At 36.4% G+C, this 18189-nt stretch overlaps 1 protein-coding gene across 1 annotated transcript in view; it reads left to right on the forward strand.

Annotated features, from left to right (window-relative positions):
• TTLL7 (tubulin tyrosine ligase like 7) overlaps window positions 1–18189 on the forward strand; it is a gene marked incomplete at its 5' end in the record, with an annotated part of 53430 nt that overhangs the window by 11404 nt on the left and 23837 nt on the right. Inside the window, 6 exons of the mRNA XM_082002946.1 lie at window positions 778–942; window positions 1642–1800; window positions 13593–13687; window positions 14350–14497; window positions 14576–14649; window positions 17691–17826. Of these exons, the coding sequence (XP_081859072.1) occupies window positions 778–942; window positions 1642–1800; window positions 13593–13687; window positions 14350–14497; window positions 14576–14649; window positions 17691–17826 (777 nt within the window). The remainder of the gene's footprint in view (window positions 1–777; window positions 943–1641; window positions 1801–13592; window positions 13688–14349; window positions 14498–14575; window positions 14650–17690; window positions 17827–18189) is intronic.

The following is an 18189-nucleotide window of genomic DNA, read 5'->3' on the forward strand; positions in this document are numbered from 1 at the left end:
CTGTGCTGGGAAAGAATGTAAACATAAATCATGATATATAATTGGCCTAGGAAAGGTAATTTTATTTTATTTTTTTAAATGCAACTGATAACATGCATCTATTCCTTTATGGAGCAAAATGCCACCAGCAACTATAGCACTCACTCATTTATATAATTTATATCTTAAAATTTACCTCCCTCTGATGCATGGTTACCAGCCAGTCAAAAATGAGCAGTTTTGGCAGATACCAACATGGCAGATGAGTTTATATGTAAAAAATATTTAAAAGTATTGCTATCATAAGAACATTTCTCATAAATAAACTACAGTGAAAACTGAAATGTGGGATTGTCTGTGAAACAGATGCCAAAGTGTTTTTTAGCACTTTTAAAGTAGCACTTCAAAATACCATCTTTATTGTTTGCTGCTTGTGGAATGTAATCATTCTGTAAGTTATGATAATTGCTCTTCATGTTTTTAGGTGGTAGTTTACATACGGACCTGTAAAAATGGCAGATATATTACATTGCCTAGCCAGATGTTGAGTGGTAGATCAGTTAACTGGAACTGGCTTCAATACAAGCTTGGGTTTTGTTATAAGAAGACTTTGAACATACAGTGGATGAAATCTCCAAGAATCAGAAACACTAAATACGCACATAGTGTATTTGCAAATATGAACTGTTTGACTATGTCATTATTGATTTAACTTTTTTTTTTCTTTTAATTGTTTTGAATTGACCATTCCAGATTTGTATTTAAGGGTTTTTTAATGTCTTTTCTCCCTTTTTTTAGAGTCAATTGTATATGCATCTGACTAACTACTCTGTCAATAAACATAATGAACACTTTGAACGGGATGAAACAGAAGACAAAGGAAGCAAACGCTCCATAAAATGGTTTACTGAGTTTCTAGAAACAAATAATCTTGATGTCTCCAAATTCTGGAGTGATATTTCAGTAAGATAAAACTAATACACTTTTCTTTATCTTGTGTATATATATTCTTAGAAAATTAATTGCCTTTGCCATCTGCTTTACTGGAATTCAGAATGATTTTTGAAACTTTATTAATTCAAATTCTCAACAATGCATGCCACAAAGGACATACTATAAATGATGATTATATTATTCTTGGAGATTTTTCTAGAGTATAAAGTGAATTTTATTTGTGAATATCTACAAATTTGTAGTGAGTGTCACATATATCTGTGTACTTGAACTTGCGCCATTGAAATTAGTGGTTATGTTACAAGTGTTTTTAGGTGAGGAATAGGCCTAAGATTGTTAGAGGTTAGGCATCACCTGTATGTGTGATTCTGAGAATATTTACTGAAAATGATATTACAAAATTAAACGGGTAAAGATTGGCTGTACTATACTTTGTTCCCAATATAACTTTAGTATTTAAGTTATTACAAATCTAAAAGTACATATATATTATGGAAAGTGTAACAGTATACTTTAGAGCTATATTAAAAATATATCTGTTACTCCACAGGAATAGTGTATTTATTATAGACCACTGATTTGGTATTTTAAATCTTTTTTTAGTAGATACTTTAGTGAAATTTATAAGGTTAAAGTATGAAACACATTAGTTCAATATATACTGGTATCTTCTATCCTGATGAATTTTTCTGAAAAAAATCCCTACAGGAGTTAGTAGTGAAGACTCTCATAGTTGCAGAGCCACATGTTCTTCATGCTTATCGCATGTGCAGGCCAGGGCAAGCACCAGGAAGTGACAGTGTCTGCTTTGAAGTCCTGGGATTTGATATTCTGCTGGACAGAAAACTAAAACCATGGCTCCTAGAGGTAAACCTCTTTAAACAAATGTAAAGTTAAATTTTAAGAATAAAGTTAACTAAGCCCCAGCTGAATCCATATCTCTGTAAGACAACTTCCAAAGAAAATCTGTGCATTGCAGGAGGTACTGTTGTTGAGTACATAGATGGTGCTTTTTCTGCATCATCCATGTGGAAATGCTGCCTTTGCAGTGATTTTTGGAGACTCAGGTAATGGTAATTGTCTTTCTGGAGGAATGTTGCGTTTCAGACGTTTTTGAAAGTTTTAATGAGAAATGTGATGTTAATTCAGTTGTTATTGTAGCTGCAGGACCTTGTTTATAGCAATTGGGTGCTACGTAGATTTCCTTCATGAGTATGGCTCTGTATATGGCTCTGGCAACTTTTGTGAATGTATGATGTTAATTTTCTTTTTTTGGGATATGTGTTCTTTTCCTCTCCTGTGGCTTTTGAAAGCACCCACGTAAACAGAGGAAGCTAATTTGGTATACATGAAATGCTGTCAAACAATTGGCATGAATGGACTGGAAGAAATGTTTCTCCTCTGACTTGTTACTGGTACAGCTATGTTTAAGTTCTGCTTGAACACATTTTCAACCAGGAATGTTTGAGGTTTGCCTATTGTGTCTTTAATTACGCTATTAATAACAAATTACACTATTAATAACATACATGGAGTTCACCTGTCTTTTTTCAGATTGTCTTATATCATTATGTTAACTGGTTGGGAGGCTGTAGAGCTGGAAGAAAAAAGCAAAATGTGTTAAAAATATCTCTGTTGACAATAAATCATGAATATGATTTGGCTACTGATGAGCAACATGTACACAATTAATTTCGTGAATTATAACCTTGTTCTCAGGCCATTAATACTGTCAACAGTTGTTTTGTTGTGCTTATTTCTCTCAGGGGTTCAGTATAATTTTAATTTATAATTCCTTCACTGCTGCCATGCAGACATGGGCGCATTTGCTGCCTTTGATGTGCTAGACAAAAGCAGCACATGACATGTCACTGTAGTACAGACCAAGTTCATCTTCTCTTTTTGTTGAACAAAGTCTACTATCCCTTTGATTTAGCTCTACGCTTCCAGACTATCATCTCTAGGTTGCCTATATCTTGTGTATAAGTGTATGTAGTTGTTTTAGTACAGACTGAAGTTGGTCTGTGCATGCATTTCGTCCAGCATTGTAGCAAATGGTGACAGACCTCTTCTATGAGAGATGGTGAATCAACCTGTGTAGTCAGTCAGTTCTGAAGAGCACCCCTCTCTCTCCTTGGATGTTTACATGCAGTGTGGAGATTTTTAGGGGCTTTGATTCACCAATTATGATAATGGGACTCAGAGGAGAATCATACCATCCCAGACTCCTTGCTTGTGAGGGAGGGATATCAAGGAGTGAATGCTGCTCTATTTTATTTTACGTTGCTGGAGAATACTTCACGACTTGGAGTTGTGTACCTGGTTGTTATTTTTTTTAAATACAGAAGTCTAGTTATTTCCTTCTCTGCTTTTGGCGATACAGGTATTCTTCAACTTATTTTGTCAGACATTGAGCTAAATTAACAGAAATTTCAAACTTTGAAACTTAGTAATTCAGTTTCTGTACTCATCCACTAATTTTTACTGTGCTTTTTCATGTTTTTTGCAGCACTCGGAACAAACACACAGTATGTATATGTATGCACACTGTATGTATACTATATGTAGTGTAGTAAAGATCAAATATTCAGTGTGTGTATATATATATATGCTATCCATTACATATACAGTGTGTGTGTATATATGTATATCTATATATAATTATTTCTTTTTCCAGAAACAGCTCTGGCTTCTTCCCCAGCTTTCCGCTCTTATCTTTTTCTGCCATTTCCCTCTTGCCAAAGCCCCCTTACGGGAGTGAATCATTACTTCTAACAGTGGTAACAAGTACTAATCACAAGGCTCCAAATGTTCCCAGTATTATGGGAAAATTGCCAAAATAGGATTAGGATGGTAAATCTAGTTTCATGTTTCCATATCTCACATAGCTTTTCTGTTATAAAGATAGCTTAATAAATTATTATAAGAAATAAATTGTGCAACATTATAATGACTCTGCTTTCCTGAGATGACTTTTGCTTATATTGCCCTGATGCGATGTAGCTCTCCTGCTCCTTGATGCTACTGAACTTCCGGAACCTTCTATCTAAGTGAGGGCTGCAGGAGATGTGTGATTGCCATCTTGTGGCACCAAATGTTTCTGGCAAGCATCTGTGCAGTCCCAGCAGCCTCCACCCCTTCTGAGTAGCAACAACTACCTAGACCTCCCTTTTGTTCCTAGAAAACCCAGTTTTACTCTTTTTGGCGAAGATTTCCAGGCTAGGTTGTTTTATGTACATAGGAAAATCATACAGTTGAAGTTCTTGGATGGACTCCAGCCATATTCAACCTCATTATATCTGTTTGGGATCACAAAGTTTTGATCCTTGGAGAAAAAGATCACATTGTAATAACTGCCTCAAGTGCAGGGTACCCAACTTCCCTTGTGATTTATGTGGGTGAGAGAAACTCACCTTATCTACAGGTCCACAAATTTATTATTTAATGTAACTGAACTAGCAAAATCTAGTCAGAACTCCGTTATACGTCCAGTTAAAAGGACTTTGGACATCTTAGGCCAAAGTATGCAGTTATTGCTAATTCCTATTAATAATGTAGTTAAAGCTCATATACACAAGCTTTCTGGTATCTACTCCTTTCTCTTGTGTTATGCTTACCCTGCATGTGCCCCTGGAGATCCAAAGGGCTACGAGGGGCAGGAGAGGTCTACTTCTCCAAAAAAAGGTGGGTAGGTGGTTATAGCAAGTTGTCAGTGTCTCATGTTGTTCACCAGGAAGAACACACTGTTGATGGTGAAAGTTTCTTCCTCTTTGCTCTTAGCTTCACTTAGGTTGTTTTTATTAATTTGCTGCCACCTTCCACTTACTGGCTATTCATTCACTGGCCAGCAATTTTGCATTCTCTCCAAGTTTTACCATAAGTGGTTTGTTTTACATTTCCTGGATTCTGCTGTGTTCTTTGTTATCTAGTTCACAAGGTTGCATTCCTGTAGTGAACACTACTTGGCTACTGTGATCAATGTATACCTCGGAGCCTCTGGATTTTCAAGGTCTTCGCTATCATCATTTGATTATACTTTTGAGGCCCCTCATACAATCCTGTTTTTTGCCAACAACCTTCAAGATGTGCCTTCCTGATAAAATTGATGATGTTATATTAACACAACCTAGTCGTGTATGTCCTGGTTCTTAGGTTGTTGCACTCTAAATAATCGTGTCTCAGCAGACAGATACATACACAATGCTTTGGTAACCAGTTATTTTATGAATACCTATTGTGACCATATCACTGGTGTGTTATCAAGATTACTTTACAGCCTTACACATTAGTCAGCAAACCTATTTCTTGTCTGGAAACAAGGGATATCCATACCAAAAATGAGGGACGGTACTTTCTTTTAAGGGATATTTTAACAGAAAACCAATTTTCTTAACATGGTGTTTTTGCCTAAGATTTCTCAAGATTTCTCACCCATGATCACATTTGACAAAGCCAGCCACTTTGTTCCATGTAGCCAGTATTTAGGCCCTAACATGAGTAAAATTATGTGCAAATACCAAACAGATGAATATATAGGGTAATGGTATTTGCATTTCTTGTATTACTAGACTACAGCCATGAGGAAATACATTTCAAATGTATCTCATTGCATTTCATTGGCACTTGAATTATTCCTGTGATACCATTTTTCATAAAGCTGCTGCATAAATGTAATCTTTTTTCTCTGAGATCAAGTTCTGCATCTCAGCAACATGGCTTGTGGAAAGTGACCAACCTTCATCAAAATAAACCACTCACACCTTATCTCTCCCAAAGTGTTGAGCATGAGTCAATGATATATACTTACAGTGATGTTGGCTAACTGGACCCCAGGTTGCTGGCAGGGATCTAACTGACACCTGTGAAGCCACATCTGGAATGTTGTAAGGGAGTAAGTGAGAGACATTGACAAACCGGAGTGAGTTCAGCAGAAAGCTGCTAAGGTGCTTAAAGGGCTGGAGCACATGCTTTATGAGAAGGAACTGGGTGACCTGGGTTTGCTTTGCCTGGAAAGGAAGGGCTTTCTGGAATCTAACTGCAAACCTGAAGTGGGCTTTGAGAGAAGACAGAGTCAGGCTATCCTGAGAGATGCACAGTGAAATGGATGGAAAAATTCAGGAATAGTGCCTAGGGGCATGATGTGGAAAGGTTGTTTTGATGAAGAAAAAGAGAATAAGAGAAACAAATACCTAGAAAAACTTTCTGTGTGATCTTTTGGGATTTCTGCTATTGTTTAGAAATGGGCAAATATGTCCCTTGTTGATGCTCTGATAAATACACATACATGACTATGCAAAGCAAATGTGCTGCAAATTACTTGTCAAGCGGAAAAGTTAAACTTTTCTTCGTACAGAGAACTTCAGGTGAAATTCTCATCAGAAAGGTAACTGAACTGGCATTGTGGGCACCCAAATTTGTTATGCCCCTGTGGTTTCCACACAGATATAAACCTCTTTGGGTTTTACTGTGAGGCTGGCCATTGTTGCTTTATAATTTAGAACTCTTAAAAAAAAAAATAATTCTGCCAGCTGCATATTGTGTCAGCTTTCTACAGAGCACATGAATCATGTTCAAATGGAGATGGAGAACATTTTGAGTAATTTTGTCAGGTACGGACAATCCTCTGTGATATTCAAATGGCTCTTAACAGTGACAAAAGCTAAGAGGATTTAAAAGCATTCTGTTTGAAGGAAGCGTTCACCACTTTACACAATCAGGCACAACTCTTGGACTTCCATGTCAAGAGTATGTGTATTTATTATACAAATATCTACTGGGGAGACCATGATGTTTTCTTTGCTCTAAACAGAACAGAAACTCGAAGTATTCTGTTTTCTGGCATGTTTCAAAATACATAAAAATGTTGTAAATCGAATTTCAGCTTATTTAAAAAGTGAACTCTCAGGTTCCCTACATATTGTTTCCTACTGCAGCACAGTCTATCAATCTCTGATGTCAGGGTGAGCAGCCTGCACTGTTACTCTGTTGAGAAGAAGGGCTCACTTCAGTGTCTCGCTTAAGTTTTATGAAGTCCAGATAAGAATAGTATGAAAAGTAATATTACAATAGTTACATTGTTGTGTAGAGTAGAATTGTTTAACATTATGTCCAGAAATGACTAGTTAATAACTTTAACGAAGGAATTCTGAGCTTTGTAAATATAAATGTTGTGTGGCAAAATTGCCATTCTTCTACTCCCAAGAATCTGTAAAAACATAATGAAACCTGAAAATGCATCTCTAAAAGCATTGGATTTTTCAAATATTCATTGGTTTAACTAACATTTTCTTAAAACCTGTATTGCAGCTTATTGTAAGTTTGAAAAGGAACAATTTATTTTCTTTGCAGGTTTGCAACAGAGAGTACCTGTTTTACTCATATTCTTCAGTAAATAGTGTATGTGTTTCACAAAGCACTTCTGTATCAATCAATGAGGCAGTGTTACCAAAGGAGCGACGCATAGGCATTAACAATCGGTTAGGTGAGCACAGAGCGCCATTAATGCTGCCCTCCCGTGGTCTCCAGCAGGGTCAGCATTTCAATTATGTGATGAGTGTATATATACATATGTATAAAAGAAAAGCTGTAAAAAGTCAGTTGCCCCTTGACCCAAGAGTTTAGCGATATTTAGAACCTTTCCAGTTACCATTAGGAAAAGTAACTGATGAGACTACTTATCTAGCTTTTTGGTTCAATCCTTTCCTTCTTTTTAATTTAATTTATTTATAACAAAGACGACTTCCTTTCAGTGATTTTTGTGTCCAGGCAGCCTCTCCCTCTGCTGCTTTGGAGAGCCATTTTTGGGGCTCTTTCTCCTGCTGTGTGCTGTCTTTTTCCTCTCTCTGACACTTGTGCATGGGTTCTCTTTGCTCTCAAACAGTAGCAGTGAATCCACTAAGCACACGTGGCTTTAACTGGCTCAATATTTGCCTTTAGCAGTAACTGCCACTCTTCCCACTTTTCCAGTGAATGAAGAGAAAAAGACTGCAGTTACTGCAGTAACACTATACAATACGGTGTTACTGTGGGCACTTGCCCAAAGAGCGGGTCTAGCAACTTGCCTCTATCTGGTGGTCATGTCTATTGGATGAGGTGTTTCTGGTTGCTGTTTGGATGAACGTCTTTCCTCATAAAACTGGCTACAACTCATGAGTAGAGCAGTGTCAATAAAAGAAGTCAGCATCTTTATTCCTATAACCATTCCTATAATGGTTGAGGTCAACTAAAAAGGAACATTATGATTTATCTGAAGTTCAGAGTCCAAAAGCTATACCTTAGGTGAAGCATGTTGTTTCATTTCAGAGAAATGAGACATCTTAAATTTTCAGTTCCACTGAATATGTTTTATGTTCTGGTGTATGGCTCCAAACAAAACATTGTTATAAACTGGAAAATTATAAAACATCACATAAGAAATCAAGCAAATTTTTTTGTGTGTTTTTTTTTTTTTCCCCAGCTGAAATGGGTTGAAATTATCACAGATTTGAGAAATGTTATTGTTGACCTGAACCTACAACATTGGCTGAAAAAACTTTCCATACCATTCCAAGCAAACCATAATTTTACATTAAATCAGCCTGCAGAACTACCTCATGCAGGGACTTCACAGTGCTTGGTCTCGTGCAGGGAAGAGGGAAGTGACATGAAGGCAGGACTAAGAGAGGGGCAGTCTTTTTGGCAGCCTGCAGTTGCACTGGATGAGGTTAAAAGTGAAACTGCACCTGTATGAGGCAGTTCCACTGTGCTTGAACTGATCAATGTACCAGCTGCAAGAACTCTGCCTTCTTCCTGTCCTGTGCTGAAGGCATGCTCCCTGCACCCTTCTCTGTCATGGCACTGGTGCTTGTGCGATTCCTTCCTGAGATGATCAAGGACCAATAAAAAATAGTTTCTGGTGAGGTTAATATTCATGTGGATCACTGGGATCAGCTTCCTCACTCTCTGTGAACCCCAGTGCCAAGACAATGAAGTAGGCAGGGTGTGACAGCTTGGATTTGTAATAGTTTAAACTGCCATGGAAAAACAGCCTTCTGCTTAAGCTAAGAAAAAGGGGGCTAGCAGTCTCACAATTTGTGAAGTTTAGACATGAATGATTAGAATGAACTTCATTATTGTCTCTAATCAAAGATCTGCTCAATGAGAGCCACTAACAGCATTCTGTGTAATAGGATTTTTATGGCTTATAAATTCCTTTTGCTTTTTGAATTCTATTGTTAGCAATCTCAATCACTTTAACAAAGAATGAGATCCCTTCAACAACATTCGTGCTATCTTACAGATTGAACAGAGATTAAATCCCCGTTATTGAAAGGATGTAATATTTTATTAAATTGATTTTAGGTATATAAAGTCTTTCATGTAATCTCTCTTTATATTTGAAAGGTCTTTTCAATAGGTATGTGTGATAGATAGATATATTCTTTCCCTACTGTGTACTAATAGGCTGCGGCAGTGGGAGCTGAGAATATGCTTTATGACTGTTTTGGTAAAGAGGTGAAATGTCGGGCTGAAATTTATCCCATGTCTTGGTGAAAAAGAAAATTGTGTATACGCGTTTACAGAGTTTAATTTTTGTAAAATCAGAATCCTTTGCAAATGTAACTCTGGATGGGAGCCTTCGCAGGAGGTACTTCAACTTATGCTGCTTAATTTAAGCATTACAGAGATGACGTCCTTTACTGACAAGTATGTAATTATGAAATACACCGAGCTACACAACTACTGTGTTTACAAGCAGTTAGATTAATTGTATGTGCTATATTCAGTGAAATTTTAATTACGAAACCAAAACTGAAGATTTCAGTTGGAGGAATTAAAAACTTACGTGGACAATTCAGTTCCATACCTATTGAAAAGTCATAGAAAGTAAAGAAGCTAAAGTATCATCACTGGTAAAACAGGTATTTGGGAGATAAAACTGATATTTTAAAAATAATAGATATGAGAAACATTATGCCCAGAAGTCTATAGAGAGGAATACTGTATTTGTTTATTAAGCGGTTTTTTCTCCTCTATGCATTGCTCTATAGAACAGATTAGAAAATTTGAGGCTTTGAACATAGTTTATCCACAGAAACCTAATGCACGACACTGCCATAGCTCATGAGTAGATTCAACTAGATAGCTGCTAGTGCTGATTATGGAAGGTATTCAGCTAGATCAAACACGTATGTGTCTTATTCCTTTGAGTGAGGTCCCAGGTAGTCTATAACATGAAGACACTGTTAAAGAAAAAGGCATTAGTTACCTCTGAGAACAACTGAGTGGAGCCTTGAAAAAGTATTCTGTGGTGAGACTGTAAAATGTTGTGGTAGCCAATTTAGTTAGTTGTTCTCTTTGCAGGGAGCATATTATCTGTATGCTTTGGAGATTAGATTATCTGCTGCTTGAATTTTTTTTTTTTTTCTGGCATTGAAGAGTTTTTTTTCTGCTCTAAAAATGTTATTTGTGGCTTAAACCCTTTGTTTTGTGACTTACTATGTTTTTTGCAGATTTACATCAAGAGTATGGGTGGTTTTGCACGTCAGAGACTTACGCAGTCGTTGGGGTTATGACGTTTTGGGTAGCAATGCTGGATGAAGATATTCCCCATTTTTATAGCTTCCATAACTCCATCTACACTTAGCGATAAGTAAACCTTTTAGCTGATATTTAAGGTCAGCTGTCAAGACTACTTCTTGAAGTTTCCATTGTGAGAAGAGAGATGCGTGGAACAGATGAAGAGGGTTTAACCCTCTTAATGCTTAAAGGATGCTTAGTGAAGCATCCTTGCACACAGTCATACTAAATCAAGAAGCAGTTCAAGTATACACATGGGCAGTGTGGAATAGCTAATGAATTTTAAATTCACAGCTGCTTTCTATGCATTAACTTACTGAAGTACCCGGTTGGTCGGATTTTATTTGTACTGGACCTGCATCTACTGCTGCCTGAAACATATTGCATCAAGCCAAGTTTGCAATAGCCATCCAGAACTGGATCATTGTTATTACTGCCCCTCTGGTTACTCTCCAGGGCTGAGGTCGCAGTAGGATTGGGATTTCAAACATTAGTCATGAATGGTATGTCAAAAAAATTGAGGATGCGGGAGATACAACAGTGCTCCAGTTTTAACTACGAATGCTGTATTTTTTGAGCCTCTTAAATGACTATGTTAAAGTGACAGGAACCTTCGTGTGGAGTCATTGTGTAATGTCTCACAATAGCATTTTGCTTCATAATAGCATTTCAAATGCCTTCTTACATCTTTCCTAACCCCACTTTAATTTTCTGCTTAATAAACACATTCAGTAAGGTTTTGTTTGTTCAGAAGTGCCAGTTGTAGTTTTTTGGCAAAATTTACCCTGTAGGACAGAAGCTGTTACTTAAATTATTTTACACTTTTCATGGTGTTAATTCTCACTGGTGCTTATATAAGTAACACATATTTATAACATTTTTCTTAATGCAGAATTTATGCCCAATATTATACTTCAAATTGTTCTAAATCTAGCAAGTACCTAGACCAAATATAAATACAACAGTGTGCGCTTTTTTATGCTCTCAAGCTGGGTGCTTCAATGCTGTGTAAGCATGTGTCTGTGCATCTTTAGGGATTCAGTATTGGACCAACATAGCATTATACATTTTCCAAATAAGTCCTTATATCTAACTGCAGTCTCACTGTTTTTAAGGATTTGGCATATATAAAAAATTAGAAATTAATTTGTCAGAAGTTTTAATAAATATATTTCTGTCTGCTTTTAATGCATGCAAAAACATTATTTCAAAGTAGAATATTGTTGCTACATGTTCATACAGGGTAAAAAAATTCAATGCATGGTACAGAATATAATTTTGTTCAAGACCTAACATTTTTCCTGAATAAGGAGTTGAGTCTTGATTTTATGTTTCTGTCTTCAGTCCAGTGAGCTTTTTGTGTACTTATGTATTTGTTGTACTGAAGCATAAGGCTCCATATTGGATCTTCATGCGTATGTTTTTAAACATACATAAATCCTTCCTGAATTAGACAATATGATCTCTCAAAATCAGAATATTTCCAACTTATTTCAGTTATCAGCTGTATTTAATCAGTGCAGCTCTAGTTAAAGTTTTGTTTAAACTTCATGTTGAAAATGAGATGCAGTGTGTCTGTAGTCTTGTCAACTAACAGTATTCCCCAATTAAGTGCTGGAGAACTGGGTTTTAATCCTCTGAATGTTTACATGTTTGCTTAGCTGAAAGTGGAGAATTCACATTTTTAAAAAAATGAATGTCAATAAATGTTTGTACTGTCACAGTATAGAAAAAAAAAATTATCCTTTGTGATGTGATAGGAACTGAGTGGGTCAAAGGAGGTTGTTCAATTAAATACTCGAATGAAAGTCTTCCAAAAAAGAATATGTATACACTTTTACGTTATATGTGCTGGATTTTCGTGATTTTTCTTTCAGCATCAGATCTCATTACTCACTTTGCCAACCTGTCTGCAAAGCCAGCAAACAAGCTAATTCTCAAAGCCAAAAGGTGCCCTTTGGCTATAAGCGTAAGTGATGGGGCACCTGAGACTCAGCAACCGGACAGCTGGTGGCTCACGATCTGGAATAGTTCTGTCCCACAACTGTAGAGGCTCTAAGATGCTCTAAGATGTTAAAACACAATTTTCATGAACTGCTTTTGCCCTCTGCTTTGGACATACTAACTGTATCCCACTTCTTATTTGCATGAGGCACAAGGTATTAGTGTTCACTTCTGAAGCTCTTTAGTATCTGTCCCTTCTGTAACCAGCACTGCTCATTCACTATCAAGGTGAGATTCCTGCCTCTCATTAGCACCCATTCTTCATGGATAAATTTTTATACCAGCCTGTTGTTCCTAGAAATGTTGATGCAGCTACCTCATTATCCCTCCCCAAAGCTTTCCAAAAGCTGATGTTCTTCCACAGGGGCTCCAAAGCTTGGCAGTGGTTGAGACTCCTGGCTCTTAAGTGCATGATTTAATCTTACTGTTCCCAGTTGCATTTCCCTTATTCCTCCATATTTCTGGTAACATTTTAAATCTCTTACCTTGTACTGAGCTTATAAGCTTTTTGTTACTGAGGCTGTTAATTATTTTATGTTTTCACACTATGTACTGATTTAATAACTTAGATTTCTAGGTGTTGCTGTAACGTGTATCTGAATAGCTACTTAAATATACTTGAGAAGACCTTGAATTAGAGACTCTTTTTGTCCTTATATAGTTGTTATTTTTTAGAGAAGTATTCAGAGTTGCTTTTAGACTGGGAACTAGGGAAGAGTTTAAATCCTCCTGTGCTGGACTGTCATAGCATAGCACACAGTATGTTAGAACATGCTTAATAGAACATTGCATAGTAAATTTTCTATTTGCAGCAACCAATAATAGGTTAGATTGGATTCATAGTGATAGTGCTTGAATGGTGTTCTTTGTAAGTGTCTGGAAGACTTGGTGGTTGAAAGGTACATCTCTTGGCTCTCAGTACCTGTGATACTCAGTGCTCTACTTTTTAAAAAATACAAATGGAAATGAGCTTTTCAACATGTATTCTCTTAATCTCTGCTGTATTTGAAAGAATAGTTTCTCTAAAGCCTGTTACAATAGATGTGTTCCCACTGAACCTGAACATTCCTGAGTCTTCTGTATCTTGTTTTTTTCAGATTAATCGTGCCCCAAGCTTTGGAACTGATCAAAAAATAGACTATGATGTAAAAAAAGGCGTTCTGCTAAATGCATTGAAGCTTCTCAACATACGGTAAACTTGTCCTCTTTTCTTCAGTCTGGCTTTCTTCCTGTTGCTTTGATTGTTGTTTGTTTGTTTGTTTTTTAAATTTGAACTGGACTAGGAGAAAATTAAGACTTTTTTTCCACCTTTATATTTTCAAAATGTCAATGCTTCCCTTGCTGTCAGTTTTGCTATTGAAATTAACCAAAATTTAATTTTTCTTCTTGCTCATGTGCTTGCAATAAATGAGTGGTAATAGTAATTTTTGTACTTTTTTAAAAAATGATTTTTCACACAGGTCTCAAAGTGTGGATATAAGTGCAGTTATGGGCATATGGCTGCACAGGAGATTTGCTTTGACGATAGTTTCACATACAGTCAGAAGCCATGCCCCTCTACAGGAAAACTTTGTAGTTAGGATGTGTTGGAAAAAATCTACACTTCAGGAAAATAGATACAACCATGTTTGTACATTAAATTATAGTACTGAGTCATTGCAGTACACCTTAGAATGTGAAAATACTGTAGCCTTCAAAGTTAATATTTTAAAAAAATTCTTAATGAGTGTTTCAATTGTAATCTTTCATCATAAACCACACATGACTGACTGGAAAATATGGATGATATACTTGAGATGAAAGTGCGTCTCAGCTGCATTAGATTGACATATCTTAATATCATCTGTGTTTCAGAACAAGTGATAAAAGGAGAAATTTAGCTCAACAGAAGGCTGAGGCTCAAAAAAGACTGTATGGTCAAGGTTCAATGAAAAAACTGTTGCCAGGTTCCTCAGACTGGGAGAAGCAGCGCCACACACTGGAAAGGAGAAAAGAAGAACTGGTAGGAAGGAAAAAATAAGCTGTTTCCTGCCCATGGCTTATGTTCTCTTTGTTTTAATTGTCTTTTCTTGATTTGTAGAAGGAAAGACTTGCACAAGTACGTAAACAGATTTCCAAAGAGGAGCATGAAAATAGACACATGGGGAACTACAGGTAACTATTTTTGGCTGTACTAGTAGGAAGTATTCAATGCATTCTTTAGGAATAATGGAAATAAGTGTTTGTGGTAGATGATAATTTTCTGCCAAAAATATGTAGGTATTTTTAGGAAATATATACATGTAATAGAGGTAAAGTGTAAATATATAAAAAATATAGGTAATAAAGTTATTTTTTTCAGATAGTTCTTTTTTTGATTCCAAATTTTTGCACACACTTAGGTATTTATATGGACATCATTCACTCTAGTGTTTGTCCAAGACATCTGCTTGAAAGACATGATTGTTTACATACAGTGTACCAAGAACCAGGACTCTCATTATGGATCTGTTCTATAATCACATATGATGATTCTTATCTCGGGCGGGGGCAGTATAGAGGTGTGATCAAATCTGAATGTTATCTATGAGGCTTGCCAGAAGTTCAGAAACTTTATTGATGCTTCAATAATTTTTAATAGAATGACATTCAAAATACTATATTCATATTTCTGCACTTTGATTTTGGATCTTAGTAGGCTTAAACGTAAGTATCTTCAGATTTCTTCATAAAATACATTCAAAAGGAAGCTTTAACTTGTTGTTTATAATAGGCATTGGCCAGAAAACAAGAATTTTGTTTATGATGTTGTTGTTGTTATTATTATTATACCAGTATTATTTCTTGATATTTCCTTCAATGAGAAGTGAAAGCAAGGTCTATGAGTATTTGGTGAAAGGGAGCAGAGTACGGCTAGGAAGAGATGACGGGAGTATTTGCCCACTCTTTATAACATTCATCCAGGATATGGGAGGTCTGAGTTCACATCTTTTGTTCTGAATTAGTCAGAATGCCTTTACAGCTCTTCTTCAGCTCTGCTTTTTTGAGCAGATGCTTTATAATTCCCATTAAAGTTCTCATTTACAGATAGATGTTTCTGTGAAATTAACATTTTGCTTACAAAAAGTCTTTCTTTGTAATATTCCCAGTTTTAATTGCAGATATTATGTATAATATAATAAGTAATTTCTTGACATATGTGGAGCTGAACTAGTACATCAAAAAAACCCCACAATGAAGTAGTTATTTTCATGCTGCTTAGGCTATAAGAAAGAGAAACATCATGATGCTTTAATACATTTTGCTTTTTTGATAACTTTAAACTCTAACTTTTTAACTGATCACATTTTACGTCGCTTATTCAGTTCTTGACTGAAAATGAACCAAATGTTCTTTTTATTCAGATTTTTCATTAATGTAAACCAATAAAAATACAAAAATACTTTTTTTCCTCAGGAAAATGAGGAATGTGCACGTGTAAAAGGGCAGAACAGCTTTGTGTTTTCATATTACCATGTGTTTGCAAAAAGGCTGAAGAATCAGCAGAGCCTGAGAAGTAAAGGAATCTTGGCTAAAGATGCAGAGAAATTTTAACTGAGCGTTATGTGGTATTTTCTTCTTGTGATGTTTTCCTGCAGAGCAGGACTAACTTCCGCCAGGCATTGCCATAGAATCATGGAAATTTTGGGTGCTAGGATTGCTGCATGGATTAATATTGCTTTCTGAATAAAAATCCAGAGAAAGCTCAATCAACCTCAGCAAGCTTTGATTAAATCTATGGATGTCAGTTCAGCAGTTGGCTTAGTCGAGTGTCTGTCTGCAAGCACAACTAGCCCACTGATTCCAGTAGGCGTCCTGGGGTGGTCAAAGTAGGAGTCGTGCTTTCAAGCAAGCACAACTAGCCCACTGATTCCAGTAGGCGTCCTGGGGTGGTCAAAGTAGGAGTCGTGCTTTCAAGCATTTGTGAATTCATGAGGAACTGAGAAGGATGTATATGACTTTGAACTGGTCTTTAGCTGCAGGATATTTCTACATATATTAAAATTAATATCCTTTCCCTTTCTATAAAGTATTGTTCTGTGGCACTTTTTCAGCAGGAGAATCAATACCATTACAAAGTGTTGTCTGCAACTAGTTTAGAGCTCCTACAGGTATTTTATGCAAACTGAAAGCATATTCAATTTGATGTAGAACTCCTTGAGTCTACTGGGATCATAACCATCCTTTTTTGGATTGCAAGAAAATCATTATGAAAGATACCTTTTCAAGGAGGAAAAGACTGAAAAGAAAGGAGAAAGGACTTTGTAAAAAGTTCACAAAAGATGCATGAAAACATAGAAGTCACATAATGCCAGTCAATATGTAAACGGTACCTGTGCTCTGCACAGCGCAGGCAGAATTAACTTATGGATTACTCCTTACAATACATTAGAAATTTGTCATCCATCTTCATCATTTCTGAATGTGTTTCAGGCAGTCATGACAAATGGATTGGAGTGGTTTTCTTCAAAGCCCATTGTTGTTTGATGAGCATGAATATATCACCAAGTGCTACTTCTCACACTGTCATAATCTCTTTACCTGTGATTTTAGAGAATAATGTCACAGCTGGTCTAACGGAAAATCAGTCACGCTGTACATCTGTATGTCAGAAATTTTTTTTTCTTATAGTATCTATTTCTTCACGTTCATTATTTTGGTGGATTTAGCATTCAACTGCAGTACATACTCAATCTTTAATTTACATCATGCCCATTAACTCAAAGCAATTGTTCAGGTTTTCACTGTTTTGTGTCCTTTTACTGCTAATAGAAATAATTTTGTGGCTCTGAATTTTACATGCAATATTTTGTTAATAATTCATGAATCATTCACACCCGCATGCATCATTCACATCCACTGAAATTTCAGAGTGTTGCCAAACTGAGTTTTGGTATATCTCTGGAATGACCTGCATGGTATTTCTTTTGACTGGCTAATTGCTGGCTTAAACACGAATGTGTTCACTGATTAGTTAGATTTAGTTAGAATTAAAATTAGATTTAGGGAGCAATGTTCAGAGTATATGTTTTATGATATGATACTCTATAATTAGTATAGATGGGATGCATATGCATTATAGAGAAGACTGTGAATTAGCTGCATTACTTTTGTTCCTAGTGCAATAAGTAGCTCAGATTCTATTTTAAACTCAATTTTTTTCCCCCCTATTTTAGGCGAATTTACCCTCCTGATGATAAGACGTTACTTGAAAAGTATGAGAGTTTGTTAGCCACTGCTTTCCAGACGTTTCTTGCTGGGAGAGCAGCTTCACTTCAGCGAGAAATGAATAACCCTTTAAAAAGAATGAAGGTACTGAAGCACAAGAAGTATTGGCTGTTGGAGTTATTTATCTTGGGATTCATGACCTTGTGGATCAGTTTCACCATAATCATGTGTGATGGCTAATAGATAGCATTTGATAATGTTTCCATCATTTTATTATTATTCTTTGTGCAGCTTGTGGGCCAGATCCTTGAATCTGGATGAACTGCAGTAGACCCAGGGTGGAGACAGGCTAGATGGCTTTAAGCTGCTTTACCATTTCCCTGATCCTCAGCCTTACCCCTGGCCAAACCAGAGGTTGGCAGAAAATGCTTTTGAACTGGTAATTGCCTCCTCCTTCCTTTGGTAATGTCCCCAGTCTATTCATCCACTTTTATGGACCGGAACGAG

Source organism: Phaethon aethereus (assembly GCF_964289735.1).
Source record: "Phaethon aethereus genome assembly, chromosome: 8".
NCBI classification, from domain to species: Eukaryota; Metazoa; Chordata; class Aves; order Phaethontiformes; family Phaethontidae; genus Phaethon; species Phaethon aethereus.